This window comes from Amblyomma americanum, chromosome 1 (genome assembly GCF_052857255.1).
Source record: "Amblyomma americanum isolate KBUSLIRL-KWMA chromosome 1, ASM5285725v1, whole genome shotgun sequence".
Lineage (NCBI taxonomy): Eukaryota > Metazoa > Arthropoda > Arachnida > Ixodida > Ixodidae > Amblyomma > Amblyomma americanum.
The window spans coordinates 144,835,412-144,863,364 of NC_135497.1; the positions used below are offsets into that span (position 1 = coordinate 144,835,412).

Consider the following 27,953-nt stretch of genomic DNA (forward strand, 5'->3'; position numbering starts at 1 on the left):
AGAAGCGCTCACAGTGAGCATGAGGAACGCGTCTCCAAAGTCGCCTCCTGGCCACACGCTGAATGACCGCCGCCCGGGTCATGGCCTTGGGCAGCGTCGCCGGGGTAGGGATGAAAGGCGCCGCGCGTTTTTGTTGCTGCTTCTCGAAGCGGGGCTGCGAACAGTGGGGCCCGGCCAAGCTGGGTCGCCTGCGCACCCCACACTCCCCTCCGGCGCCGTCCGCTTGACTCATTAGTTCCATGTGGAGTCAAAACAGAAAATGAATCACAGCGTACGCACTCTTGTCCACACACAGGCTGCGTTCCGTACGTGTTTACATGGGGTTCCGGATGTGCCCAAGCCAGACGCACACGACAGATGAGATTAATGAGGTGTTGACAACATGCATTCTTTCTGCTGCACATGTATCAATTCCAAAATCCACGGGAATGGTGCGCCAGTACCACAAAGTTTGGTACACAACAATGTAAGGAGGCAAAAAAACAACAGAATAAAACTTGGGGAGCCTTTTGCAGATACCCAACTCATGAGAACCTTATTTTTTTCAAAAAGGCAAGAACACAAACGAGGGGTATCCGGCGCAAGGCCGAGAAAACATCGTGGCAAATTTGTGTCTCTTCTATAAACAGCTCAACCACATTAAAAAAAATATGGGAGCAAGTTCGAAAATGTAATGGCCACTACTCACCTTTCACAATTCCTCTTTTCACAACACCTGGTACACAAACAAGTTTAGGGGAACAGGCAGACATATTGGGGGAGCACTTCACTGTAGTTTCAGGTTCACCACACTGTATGCAGTCATTTCTAAAACAGAGAAATATAGCCGAAAAACAAAGGCTTCCAACAAGTGGAGGTGCTAATGAAAAATACAATAGTCTTATTACACTCCAAGAAATAAACACTGTACTGTCTGCCGGCAAGAAAACTGCTCCGGGACCTGGCCAAATACACTATGAAATGCTTGCCCATCTTTCCAAGCCTGCTGTAGAAGCACTTTTAAGATTCTTTAACAAAGTATGGGTTTCAAGGAAAATACCCAAAGCCTGGAAAAAAGCTATTATTGTACCGTTCCTTAAATCTGGGAAACCCCAAACCTCTCCTAGCAGTTATAAACCCATAGCTTTTACTAGTTGCTTCGCAAAATCCTTTTAAAGTGTCCTAATATAAGATTAATGTTTGTCCTTCAATTCTGTGAACTTCTTGATGCCCATCAGTCCGGTTTTAAAGAGGGATGCTGCACAACAGATCACCTAGTCCGTCTTGAAAATACTGTTCGAGAATCTTTCGCTCATAAGCAACACTGTCTTGCTGTATTTTTCGATTTAGATAGGGCATACGATACGGCTTGGCAGTTCGTGATTCTACAAGACCTTGCCGAGCTTGGCATCAGAGGAAGAAAGTTGAACTGCCGTCTTCGTATAGGACACACACACCTCACACACAATTTCCTGCTGACAAAACTAGATCAACAAAACATTTTGCTGGGCGAGTTGGTTCATTTTGCTCGAGGGGATGCTTGCAGCGCGACAAAAAACACAAGGTACTTGTCCTGTTCGTCTCTGTCCCTTGTGTTTTTTGTCGAAGGCGCTTGTCCTGTTCGTCTCGTCTCTGTCCCTTGTGTTTTTTGTCGCGCTGCAAGCATCCCCTCGAGCTAGATCAACCTGTTTGCGAAGAATGCGGAGACGAAGTTACAATTAACCACATCTTATGCGGAGACGAAGTTACAATTAACCACATCTTATCTTGTGCGAAACTGGAAAAACTAAGGAAAAAGTGCTTCACTCAATTTTATAACGAATGCATTCCTTTTCATCCTGCACTTCTCTTAGGAGATGATGATATTTTATTTATTTATTTTATTTATTTATTTAGAAATACTGCCAATCCCAATTGGGATCATCGCAGGAAGGGCAAAAACAGTATTCAACGAAGCAGGTACATAAAACACAGCGTTGCAACTATATGTGAACATAGGCTGTTAGGTTTAATAGCAATAATAATAATCGGTGAGAAACAACATGGGAGCAACAATACAAGGGAACAGAAACAAGAGCAGCATAAATGCATTACACATTAGAAAGAACAATTTTCATTAAATCAAATAGAGCACTGGAGCTGACGAAATGGTGTTTATAATGCACATTGTAAAGCTAGTAGGTGCGCTTCATATGTCTCTAAAAATTTTTCTAAAGATGAGATGGTTACACTTGATGATAGGTTATTCCATTCTCGAATGGCTGACGGAAAAAACGAATGTCTAAAACAGTCTGTGTTGAATCGATATTCTTCCAATGTTTGTGGGTGCTTATGTCTCGTTGTTCTTGTTTCTGATTTTGAAATATGCCTTGTACAATCTATGTTCACCATGTTGTGAATAAGTTGATAAAGTAGTTTCTGTCATGCAAGCCTGGCGCGGTTTTGTAATGTAAGTATTCCAACGTTGTTTATGAGTTCTGTGGGTGATTCAGTTTGTCTGTATTTGTTGTAGATAAATCTTACAGCTTTCCTTTGAACTCCCTCTAGTTTCTTTAATAGTTTATCTGTAAACGGAAACCAGGCTATATTTGCAATATTGATATATATTATCATCTGTTTTTAGCTTTCTAAAAGAAACTGGATTTCTCAAGACTAAAATTTTTTTTTAACCCACTGGTCGGTATGTATTTTAGTACACCTCAACCACTTTCTCATTCCGGAGAAAAGGGCTGAGGTTGTTTTATGTGATTGGTTAGGGGCCTTCAGTCCTTGCCCAGCCAAAGACAGCTGATGAGGTTCCCTGACCTGCTTTGCAACTTGTAATGTTGGCCATTTATAAATCTTTTTACTCTGGATACTAAGTAGAAGAAAATAACTTTTTAAGCTTTCTACACTGCCATAATTTTTTTATTTTTGTAAAAACCTGCAGAAAACAATTCCTTACACCTTGAGTTTGGCGCATGATTGCCTTAATTGCTTATGTGCCATTAAACCCAATACAACACGACGACATTGCAACATGTGCATGTAGATGTGACAGGCACATGAAGAAGCACGTGAGACTGTGATGATGTGGTAACCATTTTTTTGTGACTTCTCTCATTACTCTCGAAACTGAGTTTCTATCAAGGCCTCTCTGACACATGTGCACAACATTACATGTTGCTTTTTGAAGTCATTTGTAGTTAGCAGTAGCCAGAAAAGTGTATATTCTTAGGATTTGCTTGTTTCTTTGTAGGTGGTATTGCGGCTCGGCAACACTCTGTGGCTTGACCCTCTAGTCATGCGGGAAAGACTGCCTTCTGTCAATGTAGAGGTGACTTTTGGAAACGTGCGCTCCACTCTTATTACCGAGGGTTTGGCTTGCACTAATGAAAACCACATGAAGACCCTGCATAAGATGGTTGTCGATGCAGGAATAACAGTACCTCCACTTCCACCAGGTATGTACACAAGTAGTATGTTTACCCAAATGTTGCTTCGATAAGGGCGCATTCAGATCATCTAAAATTCAGTCTCATTCTCAGATTTGTCTTTTTAGCATCCATGTTTTGGCCTCATCGGCAAGTACTTGGGATACATCAGTTAGCATATACTGTCGAGCCACTTGAACACTTGCTTAGTATGAGCAGAGATGACGTGACCGTCACAATTTACGTTAGGTCTATGGCACTAAATGTCGGATAGTTTGAACGTCTGCGGAGGTAAAACTTCATTACAGCAAACACGCAAATGCCAGGAACTCGCATGCCAGCATACGCTGCACGGTCTTCATCGTGGTCCTCCATGAACATCGATACTGCTTTCACTTTTTCTGCAAAGACTGCGGAAAGGGCACGGGTTATGCAAAAATACAATAAAAGAGTTCGCCACTTAATTTTGGGGCTTGCCTGCTTCGGGAAACAACCTCGTCACAGAGCAGGAGCGGCACATTCGTCGATTGACAGCAGTAGCTAATGTCCTCTTCAAACACGGCACCCTTAAGAATCTTTTCTTGGCAGTTCATAAAAAGAGATCTTTTCATGCCTGAACAGAAAGATATGATTTCATTCAGCGTTGGAGAGCGAGTGTTCATCAGTGGTACCAATTATCACCTGTGCATGCGCTGATCACAGATCCCTTAGAGGCCGATTAAACGTTACAGACTGGAAGAGCTTGCATGCCTACTTTGCTTCACAGACATCAGTGCTGCATACAAGCTTCCCAAAAAGGTCCTTTCTCGTGCACTGTGTCTGTGCTAAGCTCACCAAATGCTTCTGTGCTTTATTTGGCCCCCAAAACTGGCTCTAGCAAAGGCTACAACAATGTGCAACATTTCCTGTGCATGAAAACATGCCATGCCTGCTTCATTCTCGTGCAATTTCTGTATGATGTTTAGCAAAAGGCTGTCACCAGTTAGCAATCAACAAAGACAAAACATAACTCCGTAGATTCAGAAATTGCATTATTTGCTGGTACAGATTTCACATCTGGCTGATAAATGCCCAATAATTAAGAGCAGGGGTGTGGGAATACCAAATAGCAACAAACTTATTGAAAGATGTGCTAAAGTGCTCATAAACTCGCATGCAAAAAAAAGCAACTGCTGCAAATGATCCGGGGACACCTTTTCTCGTTGGGCCGTGACAATGTTTCCAGCCGTGGAAGAGTTCTCAATTGGTACTTGTGTTGCCGGCATTGCCAAGTATTTCATAGCCATGCTGCACAGGCCGAGAATGTTCTGCTTCCCTGTTTTTCTCTAGTGTGCAATGCAAAAGAGTCTTCATCCCTCCTACAAACTAGCTCTCAAAGATACCCTTGGAATTCAGTGTTGCCTGGTTGACAGTTGTGCCTTACAGATGACATTGCAAGTTCGTCAGCATTGTCCAGTATACTGGCTGTCTGCTGTTGATGTTGGGGGCTCAGCACAGTCACTTGGAGGTTGTGCTAAGCTGCACAGCTCAGTCCGTGCTAGCCCCTGAAGTCTTGTTTCTTTTAAAGCTTGAAAGCCTCAGACGGCATCGAGCCTGCAGCAAAATACTGTCGCCAACCGAAAATTCGGACCTGTGACTTTTCGGACATGATTGATTATTCGGACTTCTTCGCGGCACTACAACGTGGCCCATAGAGCCAATGTATAAGAGCGCCTGAAATTTCGGACCTTGTTCTCACTCACCACCAGTACCTAAGCCACTATATAATGTGTACAGTGGAACCTCGTAAATTCAGATTGTAAGGGTGATTGAAAACTTTATCAACCAAAACGAAGTTCAAGTTAAAAGGGAGCCTCTTAAATGGTGGGGCTGATATTCTCCACGAGCCGCCATATTGCGCCCGCATGGTTTCAAATTTGTGCCGTACTTGGACATCATCTGCCGCACAAACTTGCAACAGCAGTCACAGTTCGGAGGCAAATCTGTGCCAAGTCTTTCATCCTGAATATGGGAATAGGAAGCAGCGAACTGCATAGTAGGCTTTGTTTTTGTTTTTCATGAAACTTTCTAATGTTTTGGATGTTTCATGGTCACCCAGATACTAGGTATTCAATTCGCAAGTCGAATATTCCAGTATTCGCATACCCCTAATTAAGTCTTTCCATTGCGTGATGCTCCAGGCCTAAGAACGTGGTTGCCAATCGCCCCGTTGATCGTGATATGCGAAAACATGCCAACTAGCGTCAAAACGTGGCCAAGGTGATGACGACTTGCAGATACTGTGTACGTAGTGCTCCACGAAAGTACACCTGGCTGCTGTTGTTAAGATTATGACCGATCCACTTACTGCAAACATTTGGGTATAACTAGTGAACTGTGCATGATGGTCATTTTAATTATAAGTGGCCTCTGCTGCATTTTTCCTTTGAGGGATATTGATGAGCTGCTGCTTTTTTTCTCCATTGTTTCTTTAGAAAGCATCCCAGCTCATTTTTATCTGCATAATGCTTTTAAAGGCTGCATTCTTTTTGTGCAGTCTTATGTTAAAACAGTTATAGTATGTACATATAGTAAGGTTTTTATGCTATTCAGTGGGACAGGGATTCTCTATTTTCTGTATAGGAAAGCTGTGATCTTGCCATTTAAGGTGGGGGTTCTGAAATTGATTTCCCTGAAACCCTTGGATTCCTCAGAGAAGTGATTTTTGGTTTCCCCTCAAGCACCCAAGTCCATGAATGCTTGAAACCTTTGCGGTCCGAAACTTTTACCTACTCTACAACTGTTCCACTTCGAAACTATTTCGCCAAGTTTGGGCACTGAGAAAAGAACTGTGTAAGGATAACGCAGGCAATGTTTATTTTTGGTGTTTCTTGCTCAAATCTTTGAAAGATACTTCGGCAGCATGTGGTACCACTCAAAGCATTCTCCTGGGTGCAGTCTTGTGTTCTGACTGCAAGCCTTGCAGAAAAAATACTGCTTTTTTCTGCCCCTTTTAGTTTTCTGATAACTGCAAACAGCACAATCCTTGCTGCTTCGGCTAAGGATCTATATAAGAAATGAGCCCTGCCATCCAGCTTTTCTTCTTAGTCCAAACATGCAGATGAACCCCACTTCCTAGCGTGGGCCCTCACATCGTCCACCAACTGCTTAATCAGTTTCCGGTGGTATTGCACCAGAGCAGCCATCACTAGAGCAGTCTTCTTCATTGCTGCGACCACTTGATTCAGTAAAATCGCTATCTCCATCATTTGATGGAGGAACATAATTTTCTTCCTCGCTAAAACTGTCCTCACTTTTGCTAAAAGCTTAGAAATCCTTGACATAAAAAGTACCTGGTGAGAATGTAGCCATGCTTTGCTGCCAGCAGCATGGAAACAGAGCCACAGAGCACTCAGGTGTGCCAAGATTCAAAGCACCTAAGCGCCACTCCCTAGTGTAAAAAAAGAAAATTTAAGGGAAAAAATTAAGTTTATTCACTCTTTAAGAGATGGCAAATCATGCATAGTGAGAAAGACGTGCAAAATTCCACCAGGAAAAAGGTTATGAGGCAGCTCCCAACAGCAAATTGATTCGGCTGTGTTACCTTGTTTGGGGGGGCACGATGGGACCGCAGGGGGTTAACCCTCACCATTTTTTTCACCCTCTTTATTTTGCGAAAAACCGCATTGGTATTGCTTATAGTAGACTTTTTCTATACTGCCAGGTATTATTAACACTGAAAATGGATATTTTTTCTTTTTTGAGGGGTCGTGCATATGCATGCTTGCTTTTGCATTTATGCTAGGCAGGAAGCACCTTTTGGAAACCATCAAGTGCCCCCCCCCCCCCAAAGAGGTTGAGAGTTTATAGTTTGGCTGCTAATACAGAAGGCGCATGTTAACTCACTCTTATTCCTCTTAATATAATCTCTTTTAAAAAAACACAGTAACCTAGTATGTTGCTTATCACTGCTTGACTCTAAACTGTTTTCCGATGAAATTTTATATTTCAGTCTTGCCTCTGGCTATACTGAAGGTTTGCAGTCAGTAGTTTGCATGACTCGCAAGTCTCACTGCAAACCAACAAGTAGGTTTATACTAGTGTGCTGCAGCGCGTGCCGCTCTGCACTACCACTCTGTACTTCGTGGGGTTATGTCAGCGGCAGTTGATGGGTGCTGCTTCATTGAAGCTTGGAGAATTCACGGCAGAGACGTATGTTGAGGACAGAGTCTGTTTCCTAGGGCAATGACAATTGTGAATTGTCGCAGCCTGGGTTCGAAACCCACTTCGGAAGCATTTTTATTTTTCTTTCCTGATGATGTAAGCTCTGCTGATGACATCTTGAGATATGTTTTCTGTCTCTCTCGTGGATGGTCGGTCACTGCCGGAATTTAACTGATAAACCATACGAGGCTTTTGCCTTAAAAACAGCAGCTTGCGAACGAAAGATGAAAGAGAGCAATGGATGGCAATGATCCGTGCTTGCCGCTGATAGCGGTAAGTGAGCCCGCGGAGAGGTAGTGACGCGTGCCCACTAAATTTGATGCCATTTTTTCAGATAGTGGTGATAGGCTATTGTCCATATGTGTGGAATTGGTCATTCACAGATCCTTGGGAGTCCTCATACCATTCCTCGTGCAGTGGTGTAGCAGTCGAGCGATGCACCACTATGCTTCTATGGCAAGTGCTGTCATCGGTGGGACTTAGGTTGCTTGGGTTGGTTTGCGACCCAGGTTGTACTTCCCGAGCAGCCTCTCGTGATTAACTGGGGGTCTTCCCTGAAGCACCGTGTGCGTGCGCACACATACGCACACGCGCGCGCGCGCACACGCCGCCGCCGTCGCACCACGTAGGGGGGGTTGGTGTGGTTGCTCTGTGGTCCATGACCTTCAACTGACAAACCCAGTGGAGAGATAATAATACAAGCTTCTAGAAATGTACTATAGATGGCAGTGCCACCCCAAGCATTCTAGCTTTGTGTTCCACTGCATATTTTTTAACACAGAGTGGAGAGCATACAGGCACATCAGTGAAAGGGTTAAGTGCTACTGTTGTCTCTCTTGGTGCTTATTTAGTACAGTAGTAAGGGTGTTTTCTCGTGGTGTTTAGTATTTATTGGTTTACCGTATATCCTTGTGCAATGAGCCCACTTTTTTTTCCAAAAATCTTGACATCAGTTTGGGGGGAGGGCTCATTACGCAGGAAAAAAGTTTAAAGAAAATTTTTTGGAAGGGTCAAAATTTCATATCATACCTCCGCCCGTCTTTCCATCGTCAATAAACGCACGCAGTCAGACACGTTCGTGCCGCTGGTGTTCAGCATTGTTCACTTTGACGCGATCAGACAATTTTGTAGTAGCTGATGGCACAGGCCAATTGCGCGAGATAATGAGAACATGCTGACTGCCTGCCCTGAAGGTCAGGCTCGCATTTTTTATGCCAGGGTAAAAAAAAACACAGGACAGTTACGAGTGCATAATGCAAATGTTTAATGCTTAGCTTAGAACACAAGTTTGCTGAGCACGTTGCGCCGGAGCTCTCCTCAAAAGATTACCAACTGGTGGTGTTATTGGCGGACAGCACCTTGGTGTGCTGTCAAAGTCTGCGCTGGGGAGGGTGCGAAAACTGAGGAACCTGCTACTAAAAAGCCAAAGGCTAAAAAAAAAGTAAATAATGAAGCACAAAAGCAGTTGATGCAAAAATGAAAAAAATATATTTTACTGACTAGGACTGACGATATTTGTCTCATTGAGTGTTGTTACATCCGCTTCCGAGATGTTGCTGAGGTGACTGACTCAGAGTTCGAACTGGTTGTGTGTAGCTGCTTGCCTGGAGACGAACTGTCATCCTCAGATTCAAACTCTCGGGGCCAGAAGAGTTCGTGGCATACGTGGCAATAACAAAAGAAAGTACAACTGAACACCTCAAAGTAAACTAAGTGCACAGAGTCAGGAGCAGAACGCCACATGAGTGCCGGCAATAAGCAAACGAAGTGCTAATAAAGATAAAAATCTCCTCTTGTGCACCTCCACAAGAGCAGACAATGCATCGGAGAAACCCTGAGCATCTAATCAAAACCATGCGAAATGCTCAAAAAAGCAAAAATTATTTTTTTTTGTGCAAGGTGGAAGCACAAATAAATTCTGTAGGTCTCGGAGATGATGTAAGCTCTCCGTAACATCTACTTTTATTGTGGTGTGAAATTTTAAACGCATGATCGCCACTTTACATTCACGGAAGTGACCACTGGGGACATGCCCATGCTGCCATACTTGTATGGCAGCAGCACTCGAAAGCGTGAATGTGGTACATTTTAGATTTATATTTCTAAATGATGATTGTCTTGATGTTGAAAGCACCCTAAATGCTGCCTTGTGCTTTGCTCTTTACAGGAAAAAAAGAAAGAAATGAGATTGACAGTGCTGATGCTGCCACTGTTAGCCGTCATTGTTCATCATACCTTAATTCAACGGATTTCTGTCATGTCTATCTTTGGACAGTTGTTTCCCCATCGCAGTTTTATGTTCAAACATTGGAATTCAACTCATGGTAGGTGATAGAAGCTCTCATAGTGTATTATTTCAGGTGATAAATGTAGTGCTTGAAGGTACAATTGAGATACAATTGTAACCGTCATGTGACATTTGTTTGCTGTATTGCTGTATCCCAGTGAAGAGAGTTAACAAGGCTCATTGTGTTGGACTTGTGTGGCGGAGACGTTTGTGTTGCACTTTCTTTGTGATGCACGGAAATCACCATCATTCCAGTGATGGTTGGGGCATTTCCACATCACTGATTGTTTTTCGCTCAGCTAGAAAACTCCACGAGACCACATTCTTGGAGCAAGATGGCCCATCAGTGTCGTGATGCATATGTGTTTGAAGGCTGTCATGCGAAGGTGCTTTTCCTCTGGGCTGTTTCAGCCTAGCACTTTCAAGTGATTAAAGATAAGTTTTTATTCATTATGAATAAAAATCTATACTGCCATACAACTAGCCCAACTTTCTGTTCTGTTTCATCACTTTTTCTTATGGTGTAGGACAGTTAAGCATGAAATTTTAGCCAGCAAGCAACGTCGACATTTTCATCTGCACTGAAATCAACCTAGTGATGTGCGATTTGAGAAGAGCAAAATTTCATGATGGCTCTCTATCGGCAATCGCTGATGCAGAACTGGAAAGGTTGCTTGTTGGTGTGTGACGGTGGCATGAGCCAACAGACGTCTCCTATCAGATTTTCAAGCCCACAAGATCACAGTTCTGCAGCAGGTTGAATGTAATGTTATGTAGATGCCACACACTTCTGCTGACTTAACCAGAATAAATGGTAAACAGTGGCCTGGAATTGGTTAAGCATGCTACACACTGTCTTTCTTAGTTTCGTTTCGTGGTTACTATGCCTGTAGGGACCTTTTGGAGCAAGAATGCTCAAGCAAAAACTTCTGATCCCATTAAGGAGTTTATTTAAATTTGTCTCATCCTTGCAGCGTCTCATTACACAAGAAGAAAGCTGTTGTATGTTTTGATTACGCACAATATTGTACTATTAGAGCGTGCTTATGTTAATGTGATCTGCTGTGAAGGGAAATAAGTTGATAGCACAATGTGTAGCGTAACCTTAGGTTCTAAATATGGTAGAACCCTGCTGTTATGTTTTTCACAGAACTGTGGGTAAAGTGCCAGCCAGGAAACAGCCAAATATACAGCATGTGAAAAATTTTACATTATTGTCTACTGAATTTTTTTTCTCCTTCAAGCGCAACGTGCTTCTCTGGAATTTGCAAGGTTTTATGCTCTCACAATCGTTCTGCATGCACAGAACAGCCTGAACACCTCTTAATGGCTTTGTCTGCCTGAGCAGCTGTCGATAGAAGTGAAGCAGCCACAAGGAGGCAGCATGTGCACTATTGCTGCAGTGGCCGCCTTAATCTGGCACAGTCTTCGTCTTCTGAAGAAATCTGCAAACAGCGACTAGAAAAAAAGCCAATGGCAAAAACAAAAGCCTTGGAGCCAACCTGCACAGTCTCTCATGCCATAGTTTTGTGCCTTCAGTCATATTCACTCACGTTACAACGGTGGTGGAACTGCAGCAACAGCCGCAACTAAATATGTACTGGCTGTAAAAAATTACAGAGAGCACTCAAGACTACTTTTGTGCTTTAAAGGCGAATGCGTAAATTTTTAATTGATATTTTTTTCTTCCTAAGACGCTGTGGTGACTCCATGGTTAACATGCTCGGCTGCTGACCCAAAAGACGCGGGTTCCATCCTGCCCACAGTGGTCATATTTCAATGGAGGCGAAATGCTAGAGGCCCGTGTACTGTGCGATGTCAGTGCACGTTAAAGATCCCCAGGGGGGGTCGACATTTCAGGAGCTCTTCACTACGGCATCCCTCATAGCTTGAGCCTCTTTGGGACGTTAAGCCCCATAAACATTTTCTTTCCTTCCTAATGACACACCTACTCAATGAGTAGCATGCAGTTTTAAGGTAATGCATACACTAGGCTCACTTTTATGTGCCAAGAAGCATTGCAGTTTAGTGGCTTACTGATTGCGTGCTTGCCTCGATATCTAAAGGTCCTTGGTTCAATTCCCTGCACCTTGGTAAGAAATTTTTTTTCTTTGGTGATAACGTAATTGGGGGTGTTCTGGACCACTTTTCATGGTCACCGACAACGACGCCGGGTTCCATTGCTAATCGGCCGTATAAGGCTTTCGCCTTAACATGTGGGGCATCAGTGTGGGGCCGTGTGCTTGAAGCCACTGAATGCCATGGTAGCTAAGCACTGATGTAGTGTAATGCGGCTTTGACCAACGGGCCACGCATTTCTGCCAAGTGCCGTCACAGGGTAAAGCATTGTTGTACGAGGTGACATTCATGACATAACATGCAGGAATGTTGCCACAAATAAGACGCAACAGCCATGTTTGTATAGCGTAGATTTCCATAGGAACTTAAGCAGAAATTTCTCAAAGCTTAGCAGCTGTGAAAATGCAGCATTTGAAGATGTAACAGCAGGGTTCTACTGTACTATTAATCGTAATGATCCCAACTGCTGTATATTGCTGTCTTGTATTTCTGTACACTTGCTATGTCAGCATGCGATCCCTTGTGGTGTGTCTTACAGCTTGGAGCAACTCGAGAACGACATACAGAGAGCTGTGGAACGGCAGCAAGTCGGGAAGCTAAAAGCTGTGCACATTGGAGTGTGTTGCCTTGCTCGCTACAGCAATGACAGGTGAACAGGCAAATTTTGATATCTTTTTCAGTTAGGTACTACCACCTGGCTGCTGCGGCTGCTGCTACTCCAATCTTTGCTTTTAATAAACACTTCAACATTAAAACTGTAGTAGCACTATCCAGTGTTTTCAAGTTTAAGAATAGCTGAATTGTTAAATTAAATGGCTAACAGTGTAAATCTGTCACTCGTTGTTGGGCCTTGAGCTCCATTTATAGGCAAGAGCAACATTGGGGACACATTAACCTTGAAGACAGTGGCTTTCTCTAAAATCTGTAGATGGGGTCCGCAACCCACACATTTGAAAAATCTTGGTCTCGCCGTTGGGCACATTGCCACTACGAAGCATAAGATTCTTTACCTTGTGTAGACGCCCATATGTGCATATGAGCGTGTTCAGTTTGGCTTAATGACAGCTCAGAATAGCCAGTTTTAGACAACTAAACCTGGCTATTCTGAGCTGAAAATGCTAAAGGCGGGTACAAGATGATGCAGTTGTGACTTGTAACACGTGGGCCCTCATGGCAGTGAGACCACGTTATCTAGCCAGTAAAGATGCCGGGACACGGCGCATGCAGACTTACTCTTGGAAACTGAAACAAAGTTTATGGAAAGATGTAAATTGTCTCAAAGGTGTTAAATATTTGTGTCTGTTTTTTGTGGTTGTCAAGGTGAGCTCGTTGTTTTGAGCAAGGCAACCTGAAAACTTATTCCAGTTTTCTGTGTTCAGTATATCAGTGATATTGTGGTGCAATGCAAGTCTTCTTTGTCTGAACACAGGAGAGAGTAGTGCATTATCTGCACATTGAAACCTTGAAGGTTAGCTGTTGACACTTTATGAGGTGCTGAACTGCAAATTTAGATACTTCGTGAATCTGGTACTGGAAGTGTGAGTTTTGTTTACGTTTATCTAAGAGAAATTTTTTCTTATTTTTCAGGTGGTACCGTGGAGAAGTGCTCAAAATTCATGATGACAAAGCAGTTGACATATTTTTCCCCGACTACGGTGACACTGAAACCTATAGCAGAGATCAGCTGTTGGAGCCAGCTTCTTGGATGATGCTGCTGCCATACCAGGGCATTTCATGCAGTTTGGCTGGCATTGGTCCACAAACTGAGGAGTGGAGCCCTACAGCTCAGTCCTTGCTCGAAGACTTTGGTTATAATGACGAAGACATGAATCGTGTACTCTGCCTCAGGGTATGTACTGATGCCATGTCTCAGTTGGAAGCTTGGAATGTCCTTAGTGAAACAGGCTGCTGCTTCTGACTACCTTTATGGTTATGTGCTAAATTATTAGTTTGGTGTGTACATGACAGAAGCCAACAGCCCCTGATACTAAGGAGCATAGGGGATGGTTTTTTTTTTTCTCCAATTTGTGGTGTTAATTCGAGATTAATAGTGTGCATATTCAGTCACTTCAAGATAATTGATAAGAAAGCAGAAGAAAAATGACCACATCCCACCGGCGATATGTGGTTGTTTTTCTTCTGCTTTCTTCTCAGTTGTCTTGAAGTGATTGAATATTTACACTATTAATCTTGAATTAATTAACACCGACTGCTGCAGTGGCCGAGTGGTTCAGCATCCGCCTCGCATGCGGGAGGTGCGGGGTTTGATCCCCAGTGCCGCCGGGTACTCGCCGATGATACAATGGGTACAAGTTTTTTTCCTGGCCTGGTGCTCGGCTAGTAAGGGCTGATATGCTTGGAAAATGGGTCTTTGACCCCACCTTGAGTAATCGAAAAATACCTTGTGTCATGGTGCTCCCTGACCAAGACGCCCTTGCACCATAAAAATCCATCATCATCATTAACACCACAAGCTAAAAAAAAAAAAACTCCCCTATGCTTGTTGGTGTCAGGGGCTGTTGGCATTCGTCATGCATGTCATAATGAGCACCTCTTTTCCCTTCACTTGTATGCTTAATAGTTCGATATGTGCTCCTTTTGTGTTGCCTGCTTTCAAAAGAGCCACACTGTATCGGAAAGCCATGTTAACCCAACTAGGTGGTACACTTCCACCTCAACACTAGTGTGGGCAGCTTTTGCCTTTTAATTATGTGGTCGTTGCTACTACTGACCTGTTTGTTTGGGGCAGAAAGCTGTGTATTAGTCAAGAAACCCTTACTTGAAAAAAAGGAAATGTATTCCTTGCCAGGGTGGTTGAATTCATGGTGCCAGGTGTTGCAGTGTGATTGCAATGCAATGTGAGGTGTTGGAATGCAATGTGATGTGTGCCTATTCTATGAAACATGAGTCAAAAGGCTTAACCTGCTACACATTGCTACATTTTCATAAAATGTGTTCAAAGCCTGCTCCAAATAAGCATACAGTTAAACCTGGATATAACGAAATTGACAAACGTCCGTGATTTTTCGTTACATCCAGTTTTTCGTTGTATGCAATTTTTGCGAGAACACTCAAAAGGACAAGGCAGAAAGGAAAACAGGATAAGAAATAAATGTAGATGCAATCCCCTTACAAATGCTTACAGAAACCAGCATTACTCGAAACTATAAACGCAGCGAACATTTCACGATCATGCTGATAGCACGACTGCGGCAGCAGCCGCCACCACCTCCACCGCTTAGGGTGCCTGGATATCCTCTCGCCTCCACTTTCAGGGTAGGGACACTCTTTGTACCATCTTGCGCCGCCGTTTCCCCCTCGCAGCGGCATGTTGGGTCCCATGTGCCGGTCGCATACTGTGTGCTGTGCGTGTGGCATGGCTTCTGTGCTGTTGTGTGGCGACTGAAATAGTGGCACTCAACTGGAAGTAGGCAGTATATAACTGTTTCGCTTCTGGCATAATGTTCTGGCTCTTCTGAATCTGTTTTATGCATGGTGCAGTTGCTCAGACTTCACGTGAATCGAAAAGATATGACGGACTGCTGTGTTCTGCAGTCACTGGCTGCTCTGAAAAAGGATTGCGGTTGTTTGGTCTTCCTTCATAGTCATAGTTTAGAGTATAACGTTTGCCGAATTCCGTAGAATTATACTGCATTTGTTGGTCGAACGTAAGGACTGTTCACAAGGCCCCAAGTTTCACAGATATGCCAGCAGCGCAGAGGGTGACCTGCTAAATTTAACTATCTTTGCGCCATTAACAGCCAATTTTCCAACCTTCTCTGGGATCTCTTTGTCTTATTACTGCACCATATGTAAAGAATTACACACAGTGATGGCCAAATTCTCTTCCGGACAGTCCGTCACCTCATTTTCTCACTTGTTTCCCTTCCTTAGTTGCACGCCTCGCTATCCCTCATTCCTCTGGAGTGGTTGGACAAAACCACAAGGCACAAGGTGTAGTATAACAAAGAATGTAGTAGAGAAGTGAAAAAGGGGCAAAATAAAGCCTGGGGAATTTTTCCTAGGTTCTCAACCCATGAGAACCTTTGTAAACTTTAGGGCCGCCGCGGTGGCTGAGTGGTTATGGCGCTCGGCTGCCGGCCCGAAAGACGCGGGTTCGATCCCGGCCGCGGCGGTCGAATTTCGATGGAGGCGAAATTCTAGAGGCCCGTGTGCTGTGCGATGTCATCACGTAAAAGAACCCAGGTGGTCGAAATTTCCGGAGCCCTTCACTACGGCGTCCCTCATAGCCTGAGTCGCTTTGGGACGTTAAACCCCCATAAACCATAAACCAAACCTTTGTAAACTTTAAAAAGGCGAGCGCTAATGCACAGCATATTCCTCGCATTGTCGAGGAAGCTTTCTGGAAAAATTGCATATCCTCCATAAATAGTTCAATCACATAAAAAAAGTGTGGAAACATGTTCGTCAATTAAATGGTCACTTCTCCCCTTTCATAATGCCTTTCTTACAGCCCCCGATACACAAGCAAGTATACAGGAACAAGCATACTTCCTTGTTGAACATTTCTTAAGTATTTCCAGTTCCTCGCATTATACAGAGTCATTTTTAAAATGCAAAAACACAGCTGAGAAAAAGACTTCCAACAAATGGTTGCACTGATGAACCATTCAATAAATTAATTCGAATCCAAGAGTTCTATTTGCCGGAAAACAGACTGCTCCCGGCCCTGATGAAATAAATTACGAAATGCTGGTATATCTTTTGCAACTGTCTGTAGAAGCACTTTTTAAATTTTTAACAAAATTTGGACACTGTGAAAAATTCCGGAAGCTTGGAAAAAAGCCGTTATGGTGCCATTCCTGAAACCTGGAAAGCAGCCAGCATCCCGTGGTAGTTATAGACCAATAGCCTTTACCAGCTGCCTCGCCAAGTCTTTTGAAAGCGTTTTGAATATCAGGCTAACCTTTGTGTTTGAATCTCGTGAACTCGTTGACAATCATCAGTGTGGTTTTAAAATGGCATGCTCGACAACAGACCATTAAGTTCGCCTCGAAAAAACTGTCTGAGAGGCTTTCATACATCGACAGCACTGTCTTGCTGTCTTCTTCGATCTCGAAAAGGCATATGATACACTTGGAGGTTTGGGATGCTCCATGACTTAGCAGAGCTTGACATCCGAGTAAGGACCTTTGAATGCATAAAAGACTTCCTATCCAACCATTCCTTTCATGTACGCCTAGGTTCAACCATCTCAAAACTTTTTTCAATAGAATGGAGCGCCAGAATGGGTGTATTTTAAGTACAACGCTCTTTGTCGTAAAAAAGACACTGTGCAGTGTCCGCAATATGCGAGCGGCGCTTAGTGCTCCAGGGTTCGGTCCCGACTCACTCGTTCATATAATTCATAGTGGTGCGGCGGAAGTGCTCGGACATCCAAAATTTTGCACATTATTCACAGTGGATTGCGGCCAGGAATGAGTGGAAAGCTTTTATTGAGAAGCCTTCTGTATCGTTTGGGTGTAGCCTCTAGTCCAGGGCCTCTGCAGAGACCGCAGCAGCTCTCATCTGGTCCACCACGCATTGCTTGCGTTCCAGGTTTGAGGTGGACAAAGCCGCCTCCTACTTCTCCTGTGATGGGTTTTGTATATTAGGATATTAGGGACTACCGTATTGCTTTGGCAGCCCCACAAGGTGTGATATAGTGCCGCCACCTCCCTGCAGAGTGGCCAGGTGGTGGCCCATAGGTGGTGTGTAAATAAGGGTACATGTTCGTCTCGAGCTGCCTCCAAGCGGTTGCCTGTTCTTTTGTAAGCTGGCTGTGAGGTGGAGGTAGGGTCATCCTCCACCCTCAGTGTTGTTCCAAGATATTGTTACGTGGTGGCCAGCCAAAGAATGAGGCACGTTGAACGATGTTAGAGGTGTGATTTAATGGCCGCTGGCCTAGCGCGAGCACTCCGTACTGCGCCACTGCCAACTTCGTCGTCTTCGTTGCAGTATCACTATGCACTGGCACCACTAGTCTGGGTTCTAGCAGGTCCTCAGCAGCCCACTTAGTGTATCCTCAAGATACGGTATTCGCCGCGCAGTTCCCAGCCAGGCCATTGTAGCCTGGTATCCATATAGCTTGGTGCTCACTGATGTCGGCTGCGGGGCCTTGCCATAGGATTTGGAGGGCTGGCTTGCAGATCTTACCCCTAAGTTAGTTCCACTAGGCTGCCTGGGAGTCCATGACTATTGTGTAAGGAGTGGCCCTTCTGTAGTCGTTGACCATCACAAGTGCCGCTTCGATTTGGTTGTCGTAGTTGATGGTGACGCTGGTGGTCTCCCGATAAGTGTGTTCGACTACAGAGGCTACTGCCACTCTGATTCCTGGGTAGCTAGAAGCATCTGCATAGACCCATGTCTGCCCTTCTGACTAGACGTTTCACCAGGGCCCTGGTTCTTGCCTCCCTGCACCCCTTGTGTAGTTCGGGGTGCATGTTCCAGGGGAGCAACGTGTAAAATTTAGAAATTCATATTATCGAGCTTCTACTCTATTAGGCGGCTTCGTGTATAATTATAGCTGTATAGTATAATGTATAATTGCTTCATACAGCTACATAAGTACTCGATATTACTGACTGAGCTTAGCATCAGTGCTCATTCCACAATGGTGCAGCATAGTAATGACAGCGAGACTGGTTCATGCTGTGCTTGGTGTGATGCGAAGTGATTTGTAGAGACCTCTTTTCATTTGCCTTTTGACGTATGTAAGGACAAATTTTCACAGATAGGATGTGAATGCTATGGCATCTTCGACTGGTCGCTTTGGTCCTATGACCAAGAGCACTGATCAGGGCAAGCTCCAGATCAGTAGTTGGAGGAGGTGCCTTCAAGCTGAATATGCAAGGCACTCTGAGGGTGGGGCTGTGGCGGAAAGAAAACGTGCAAGAATTTCGCCAGCTGGTAGCAACAATCGGCACATTTTATTTATTCTGTGCTTTACCTTTTTGTCAGCATGAGTTTTCAACTTTGTCAGAAATGTAGGCGAAAGGACACCACAGAAGGGCCGCTCGCACTAGGCCTTGCCACTGTTGCAGTCGCAGACGATAGCATGGTGATCTTTGCTGCAATACACAGCGAAAAAATTTCTCAGAGACTCCGGCAGGTACTGATGTATTTTGTTGGATTGAAACTTGGGCACCAGAGTGCAAAGACATCAAAACACTGTCACATAGCCACTTCGCCTCTTGAAAGTCAACCCCATTGCAGGGTAGCAAACCGGTACCCCACCTTTCCTTCTCTCATTCTCTCTATCCCTTACAAAGAGGAAATCCCAGTGGGGTGATTAAGCAGAGTGTGAGGGCTGCAGTGGCAGGGGCATGCGAGCATAGACAGAAGGCAGCTTGCAGAAGTGCAAATGATAACACTCCTTAGAGTGCCTATTGTACATGTGTGAGGAAACAAGAAGCCAGATGTTATACCCTTCAGACCTAATCACCTGAATCTCGGTTTATTTTGGTTTTATTTTGAGGTTGCAAGCTGTGCAGTCATGGGCAAAAGTTTGCGGGATGCAGCTTAGCAGAAAAAAAAAAATACTTCAGTGCGGCCGGCCAAAGGAAGTCAGTGAAAAGTACGCAGTCGCAAGGGTACATGCTTGCTCCATTTACGGATAAACTGTCAGCTGACTGATTAGCAAGGTGTTGCAGATTTTCCGATTTTTTTCTGCAAATTCACATCCTGTAAATTTTTGTCAAAAGCAAAAGTTTGGAGAATGTGGATTCGTGGAAAAAGGTTTATTGCGGCACAGTCATGCACAGCAGATTATTGAAATGCATAGAAGCATGGGGAGACATGAATGCTGCCTGCCTGGCTAGCGAGGGAACACGGAAATAAATTTTTTCTGCAAATCGGCATCCAGCAAACTTGTACATGACTGTACATGACATACTTGCAGTTATTTCGCTTTTTTCGTGTTTATGTTCGACCATTCAGTTGCATTGTAGCCTTCCAGACATGTTAGCATGTTGTGCGTGTGCATGTTGTATTAGTATAGCTAGTTTTGTGTGTTACCTCTTGTATTTTCTTTCAAGGTCGCAAGCAAAAGAGCTGGCACTCACCCTGGAAATAATCATTATGAGGTGTTTTTGTTTGATGGATGTCATGATGGGAGGATCAGCATAGGTGATCTACTTGTTGAGAAGGGGATTGCAGTCCGAACGAAGCTGCCTGAGCTGGAATTTGATGTTGACCGCCCACATGTGTCATTGTTTGAGGTATGAAATCATTCCCTACAAACTGCTTTTTTTTTTTTCGAATTCACATCTCCCTTGCTTTGACTCACATTTGAATTTCACAAGAAATGCTTCTCGTGGTTGCTGTGTCTAGTCTTATGTACATGCTATACGGAGGTTAGAGTTGTCAAAAAGAAGAATTTTATATGTTTAACCTCATAGTGTATGCTATACTGTGTGTGTTTTTTTTTTTTTTCATAGTATTTAGAAGCACAAGGAGTACAGAAATGTGCAACTGCTGAAATTTTATTTTACAATAGACTGCCATAACAGGACATTCAGTTAGGTTAGCGTGGCTTAGCTTAGCTTAGCTTGGCTGTTTAGCTTAGGAGTTAACCTACTGTGTTTACTCGAATGTAGAGCAAGCTTTTCTCCTCGGTTCATCGGTTTCAGAACGCACTTCACATTATATTATGTTCAGGACCAAGATACAAATATAACAAGATTTTTTTTTTTCTTGCTGCAGAAGATACTGGTAGAAGCAAACTTTTTTTTATTGATCTCATGATATTTGTATTAAGATTTAACTGTATAGTTCAGTTTATTCAGCTGAATGTGTTATGAATTATAAATGCAGCGTTATTTGATGATGGCTTTGATTTTTGCTTTCTTTGGTTATGCACCTCTGGCCTGACCTGACCGTGGGAAATCGGCGGTGGCGTTTTCTTGTCCTCCTGCCTTCTTGCATGGGTTTTCATTTTTCATGGCAGCTGAGGTTTATCTTGAGTGGCAGACAACCCTTATTTAAGCCATATTTAGTTATAGTTGGGGTTTACTGCTGGGTATGGGCAGGGCTTGCTTGCAAGCTCCTGTCCTGTTCCCTCGGGTCGACATTGGTGGGGGGCTGGCAACATGTCCGAAATACAAACTTTTTATGGCTAGTTCCTTTTCCCCTAATGATCGCTCTCTCTCAAAACTCAAACATTGTGTCCATAGGGGATATCCCTGTTTCCGTCACTTCCTGCCGATCTCTCAACACTGTCCAAGGCGTGATCTCAGAAATTGATTTTGTCCACCTCACGGATAAAGAAATGCTTGAAGGGCTCACCGACCAAGATGTCATAGATGTTCACCAGATCAAAATCTGGAAGGATGACGATCCTCACATTCAACACCAGCACATTGCCTTACACTATCGAAGTGGAATACTTGAAAGAAAATTTGAGACCGCACATACCCAACCCCCGCAGATGTTTCAATTGCCAGAGGTTTGGCCACGGCTCAGAAAGTTGTCATGGCCGCAAAACTTTTACAAAATGCGCTTCTAAGGATCAGCCATCTGAGTAATGTGAAGCTGTCCCATGCTGCATACTCGAGGGGATGTGTGTTCTTAAAGAGGGAAAAAGAAATAATGCTAAAAAACTAGTGAAAACATTTCATTCAAGAAAGCGAAGAGGTGATTTGCTCTGACAACAAATGCATCACCGTAAAAACAAATTTCGCCGATGCATTGCGTGCACATGGCACGCCGCACCTGGCTTCGGCACTTGTCTGTCCAGGCCACGAGTGAGCCTGTGGCAGGGCCATCCATGCCCCCCGTTGGAGTAGCTAGAGGCCTCCTCGATTTGTCTGCACTTTCTGCACTATTTCACAAAAGTGCTGCGACAGTGCAGCGCCAGTTCTTGCAGCGCGAGTGTAGCCTGACACTAGTGCTCTCGGTGCAGCGGCCAAATCGAGTGCAAAAGTGCAGAAACATTTGTCTGCTGCGGCCGTGTGTTGGCGTTTGTCGCGTGTTTTGACATATGCATGGAATTGTGCTAGCTGTATTGAAAGCTGTGCGTTTGCTCGAAGTGGCACATCTCGTGGAGTGGCTATGAAATTTGTTAATTCCAAAAGTGGTGTAGAATTTGACACCGTCCTTTTCGTCGCGTTGTGCAAATTGGCGCGGGCCGGTCAACCGTCACCGATTCAATGGGTACTTTGAAGAGGCTGCTAACTTTGAATTCGAGAGGTTATTCAGACTTTCGCTCGAGATGATCTTTTACAGTTCATGCGCGTGATTCAGGCTGTTTCTGTTCTATCAAAAAGCGACTGCGGTTGTCCGCCAGGAGTAGCCTGATAATTTGCACTATATTTGAACTCAACCTGATCGCGTTCACTTTCGGCGGACGGTGACGGCGATGTCACAAATTGTCAGAAGCAAACTGGCAGGCGAAGGTGTGGCCTGACGGCGACCTCAAGCCCAGTTGCTGCCGTAAGCGGAGGTACTGATGTCGCAGCGAGTCATCACAAACATTGCGATCACCCATGTATTATGAAAACATCTCACCATCTGCCTCTTATGGAAATGCTCCATCGTACTGCATGTAATAATAATAATTGCACACAAAAGAGAAACGGTGTAAAGCAGTGTGCGAGGCTGGACACAAAAAGAGAACCCATACGCAGTGTGCCATGCCAGCCGGTCGCTTATGTGCATACAGAGACACGCACACACACGCAAGCACTGTCATTTTAGCTGTTTGGGGAGGACACCGCGCAGGTGCCGTGTCTATCACGGGTACGCAGCCGTCTCAACCATGGTCTCAATGCAGCTCACTAAAACAAGTATCGCCGCGAAGCCGTCTGCTACCGAGTGTGCCAAGCACCTTGCACTACTTGCACGAGAAAACTCGACGGGAAGCTGGTGCAGAAGAACTCATGCAGCACAAAGTCAAATCGAGTGCCAAAGGGCAGGTGGTGTTAGCTAGTCTGAGAGTGCTGCACCTCTTGAACTGGTTCAGAAAGTACAGCCAAATCGATGAGACTTTAGCACTACTCCGCCACCCCCAAGGCAGGCTGCACAGACCTGGTGCCTGAAGGCCTCTTCTCACTGGTCAAGGTCTGACTTGAATGTCCACATTCCTTCTGCACGGTCGTCCAGCACCTCTTAAAAGGTGATGGGCTTGACCCAGGGCAGCTTTGTGCCGTCCACTTCAGACGGGCGATGGGACTCTTTGGATCTGTCAAAAAGTGGGAGGCCCGTGGTCATGGGACCCAAAAAAATCTGATCTACTTTTCATACGCGATATTAAAATGGCATCCATAGTACAATTGAACTGTAGAGCACTGTTAAGTAACTGCGGTGACATAAAAGGCATATTAAATGCAATCTCTCCTGTTGCTTTATGTTTACAAGAGATAAATCTAGGTCCTTGGCACATGAATGTGCTTAAGGGGAGATGCAGGTGATTTTGCAATCCAAACCAAAATTAGAATTGGTAGAAGAAAACAAAAAGAAATACCGTCATATGTAGCAGCTTTTGTGATTTATATTATGCCACTCACATAAAGATGTAGTACTAGTAGTGGTGCTAATGCTTATTTGCAGCAGTGCATACATACATCGCTAAGGTGTCCCTTCTCTGTGGTGAGCATTTACTGTTATGTGTGCAATGGTGTGTATTTTTTTCGTCGTTTAAATTGTAAGCTGTGTGTTTAGTTTTCATGGAGCGTATATGCTTCGTACCAGCTGCTTAGTGTAACTAGCATTGATAGTAAAGAAGGTGCATACAATGCCACACTGAAATGAAGCAGTGTTTCTTGTTTCTTTCCTGTACCATTATAAGTTTAATAATTTGGTTATGTTTTTGTGTGAAATAGAACAGGAAGGTCTTTGTTTTGGAGTTGACGTTTTTGTATTTACTTGACCGCTTTTTTTTATTTAATTTTATAAATGACCATGTTGTATTAAACGGTTGCAGAGTATGAAAATTCGTCTGTGTGAGGCGTTTTAGTGAGGGGTGTATCTCACATGCACACCAGACAAACTTTATTATATTCACGCTTGCATTAGCAAAAATCCTCTTCTCCCTTAGTACTAAAAAACGAAAATTTTAGTCAGTTGCCCCCCTCCCCTTCCTCGAAAAAAAATCCTGGCTACATGCCTGGGAACAGAGAGATATACTTGAGGAGCACTTCACTGCAGCTTCACACTACACTTAGTCATTTTTAAAGTACAAACACATAGCTCAAAAGCGAAGACTCCAAACAAGTGTAGTTCCTAAACCGTACAGTATCTAACTACTGTCATGGAATACTGTCTGCCGGCAGAAAACTGCTCCAGGACCGAACAAAATATGCTGCGAAATGCTGACTTATCTTTCCCAGCCTGCTGAAGAGGCACTTTTGAAATTCTGTAGCAAAATATTAATAAAAGGAAAAATACGTGTGCAGCAAGCAAAAGCTGCTGCGTTTACCACGAAGAGGTGCCAATCACGCTGGAGAACAATGCATTGTGCCAACTACATTTGCTCATTGCGGGCGTAGGTGTTTCTCATGGTGGTTCATGCTTTATTAGAGGTTCATTACATCCAGAACTATTATTTAGCAGTGCTTTGCAGTGCAAGAAAGTTCTAGAAAGCATACTATAAGAGGGAAGCAATGAAGTCTGCTATTTCAAATGGCTTGGTGCTAAGAGGTCTATATTGGTTTCACATCCAGCAAGTAGTATACGTCCAGTTTCTAGAAGTATTTCTAAATGCTTCCCTTAATTAGCTTTGTATAGTGCACAGAAAGCCGTGCAACATTTTCCTCAGCATGGCGGCAATTGCTGCACCACAAGGTTGCAGCCTGTACTGTCATGATCATTCCTTGATTCTCCAGTTTCATTATTTAATCCAGTACAGTGTTCTAGGGTGGGATAAGAATGCACAATGGGGAATTTTCTGCAAAAGGTTTAGCCTATTGTCTTACACCCCTGTCAAGTACTTAGTTTCAATGTCCACTGAGTCAATTGTCTTCGAACTGAATGGGAATAGGCCGGTGCCATACGGCAGTTTTCAATAAACATTGAACTTGATGAGGATCAACTCGATGAAGTTTCACAATTGGCCATTGGAAATTCAGCAACCCTTGAGAACAGCCTCTTGCTTGCTGTATATTGGGGGAAAAAAAGAAAGCATGATATAGAAGCTTTAAACAAACAGAGAATCATTATATCTTAATTATAAAATTGTAAATTTTTATTCACTGGTCAAAATGACCACTCCAGGGACTGTCGGATGTAAACAAGGCAATGCAGCTTTTGTTGTCCGCCGTGTTCCTATTTCGCTTTGCCGTTGCTGTCCGTGGATTGTGCTGAACTCTGAGGTACTGGAATAGCTTCTCCTGAGCAACTTTGAATCAAAAATAGGTCTTACTCCAATATGTGACTTGTGATTTGCCTCATTTTGTATTTTTACTACACATTGCTTTCTTAGTGCCATCTGATGCATCACATGCTCACCACTCATTGATCATTGAAATTTACAATGTGCCAGCCACACATGTGGATGGATGTACAACAGGAGTATTAGTGTGGTGGTGAACAAGTGATCATTGTCACTGGGGCCAAAGAGAAGTTGTTTGTCTTCTGTTTAAAATGTGTTATTTGAGTTTCTGAGATGACTTGATTCCATGTGCAGGTTCTCGGTGATGTCTAATCCAAGCCAGTAAGAGGCTGATCCATGTCGCAGGGTTTGCGTTTAACCAAGACGACTGACATAGAACAGATACACACACCACAAGCGCCAACTTCTGACTGAAAGATTCAAAGACAACCAAGGCTAACTTGGCATCAGAGGACTAACAGGCACATACGGCAGAAAAAAAACGTGAAAAAAAAAGGAATAAAATGTTGAATCACCGGTTTTCGATACTTAGGAAGGCCATCTCTCTTTTGGACAGAGAGAGAAAAGGTGCACTAACACATTTATCTTGCAAAGCAGTGGCCTGCGCGGCTTCTATCATTTTATGAGTTAACTGCCATATAAACGCATGTAAGGGCGGCACTTTATTTTGTTTCAGATTTGAGGGCCAATTTTTGGGGTGCGGATCATACACCTTATGTTCGAAAAAATGTTTTTTTCAAGTAAAAACATACCAATCAGCGAATGAGCGTCATTTATTTTACGTTCAATTGTCACTCCAGGAGTCTTCCGACTCCGAGCTGGTGCTGTGCTCTGGTGCATGCTCATCCCACAAGAAGTCACGCCGCGTGTCCATTGTGAACGCGTAGCCATTGCTGCACACCTCCATCAGATAGCAGAGCAGCTCTTCTTCAATTTTGGGAAACTTGCATGTCTTCAATCGGAAGGCGCTCTTTTTGCAGCTTGTGTTCCTCATTGCTCCCTTTTGTTTGCACCATCATCGGGTGCATTATTCGGCCATGTCGAACTTCCTGCCCACCACGCACTTGCCATGTTCGAGAACAAACTCCGAGCTGTGTAGCTATTAAAGTTGTGGCGCTTGGCGGCAGCAAACGAAAACCACAACTACGGTGAACTAACAACACCGCGCTACCACAACTGCCGTGTCTTTGACAGCCACAAAAAGCTGGAGCTGGTGATACTGATGCTGATACGGAAAGCAGGAGCTCGCGGCGGAAGAAAAAGTTGGCGATGATGATGATGACCCGTGGCCTCGGGCGCTTTCCATTGGCAGCACCTGGAAGCTCGTGCTCCTCGAGCGTAGTCTCTGTGATCATGCGCACCGTTGCTCGCAGCCGGAGCTGACCGCAGAGGCCACAGCGCGTACGTTTCGAAGGCTATTCCCTCGCGAGTCGTGGAAAGTTCGGGTGTAGTCTTTACACGGGTCTTTTTTTATATATATATATTTTCTTAGGGAAAACAAGGTGCAGCTCTTACACACGTTTATACGGTTCTTATCTCTGCTTTTAGCCATGATTGAACATTTGTCCAGAAAGAGCAAACAGCGCTTCTTAGAGTGAAAAGCTGCCAGTGTATGTTTGCATGTTTTGTTTATGTTCATGAAGCCTTTCATTGAGGCACCTTCCGGACTGACCAACATACTGCTTGCCACAAGAAAGCGGGATATTGTACACAATACTCTGTAGCTTTTAGAAATTTTTTCTGGTGGTTGGTGGTGCACTGCAGCTTTCTTGGTCATTTTTCAGTGGGCAAGGTTCTTTTACGCAGGACACTATGGGGCTGAAAAAGCACTCAAACATTCGCATTCTTTCCAACTTTCTTGAGGTTGTAAGATAGACAGTAAATGTAAGGAATGACAGCTATCTTGCCTTCTGATTGGGCCGTCTGGTGTTCTTTCTGACATTTCTTTTTCCAGAAAGTTTTTAGCGACAAGAAAATCGAAAAGAAGGTAAATGTTCACTTGGTCTTTTCAGCAGTAATCTAGCTTTGCATTGCAAGAAGTGTGGCTGTGTGTCCTTTCTGGACAAATGCTCAGTCGTGGCCAAAAGCAAGTTAACTCATGGAATAGAAGCTGCGCAGATCACTGCTGTGCAAGGTAAATGTGTTACCACACCTTTTATCTCTCTGTCCAAAGCAGGGATGGCCTTCCTAAGTTCTGAAAAGCGATTGCACAACATTTTATTCCTTTGTTGTTTTCTTTAACGGTTTTTCTAGTGCGTGCACCTGTTAGTCCTTTCATGTCACGTTCACCCTGGTCGTCTTTCATTCGGAAGTTAACGCCTGTGGTGTGTATATCTGTTTTTTGTTCGTCGTCTTGGTTTACGCTACCCTCACATGCCATGGATTCCGACTTGCCCAAGTTTCCACCCTTGTCAGTGAGAGGCTCAATGATATTTCCTGTAACACAAAACCTAACAGCTTCACTGATGTACAGTATCTGCTTCTATCATGCTTTGGACCTCAAGCTCCTTCTAGCAAGGCTCATTGAGGAATTTGTGTCTCATAAAGTGTCTTTGGTGAGGAGAGCTGTCTACATCTCCTTAGGCAACAAAGACATGACCACACGAGTGTCCATATTTGATATTAATTGAGACACTACTGCATTGGAGGCATTTTCCATGTTGGT

General features: G+C 44.0%; 1 protein-coding gene across 1 annotated transcript in view; it reads left to right on the forward strand.

Moving 5' to 3' along the window:
* The window catches only part of LOC144114147 (putative ATP-dependent RNA helicase TDRD12), a 169,337-nt gene that overhangs the window by 121,427 nt on the left and 19,957 nt on the right, over positions 1–27,953 (forward strand). Inside the window, 5 exon segments of the mRNA XM_077647669.1 lie at positions 3,218–3,422; positions 9,763–9,919; positions 12,500–12,610; positions 13,549–13,810; positions 19,998–20,180. Of these exon segments, the coding sequence (XP_077503795.1) occupies positions 3,218–3,422; positions 9,763–9,919; positions 12,500–12,610; positions 13,549–13,810; positions 19,998–20,180 (918 nt within the window).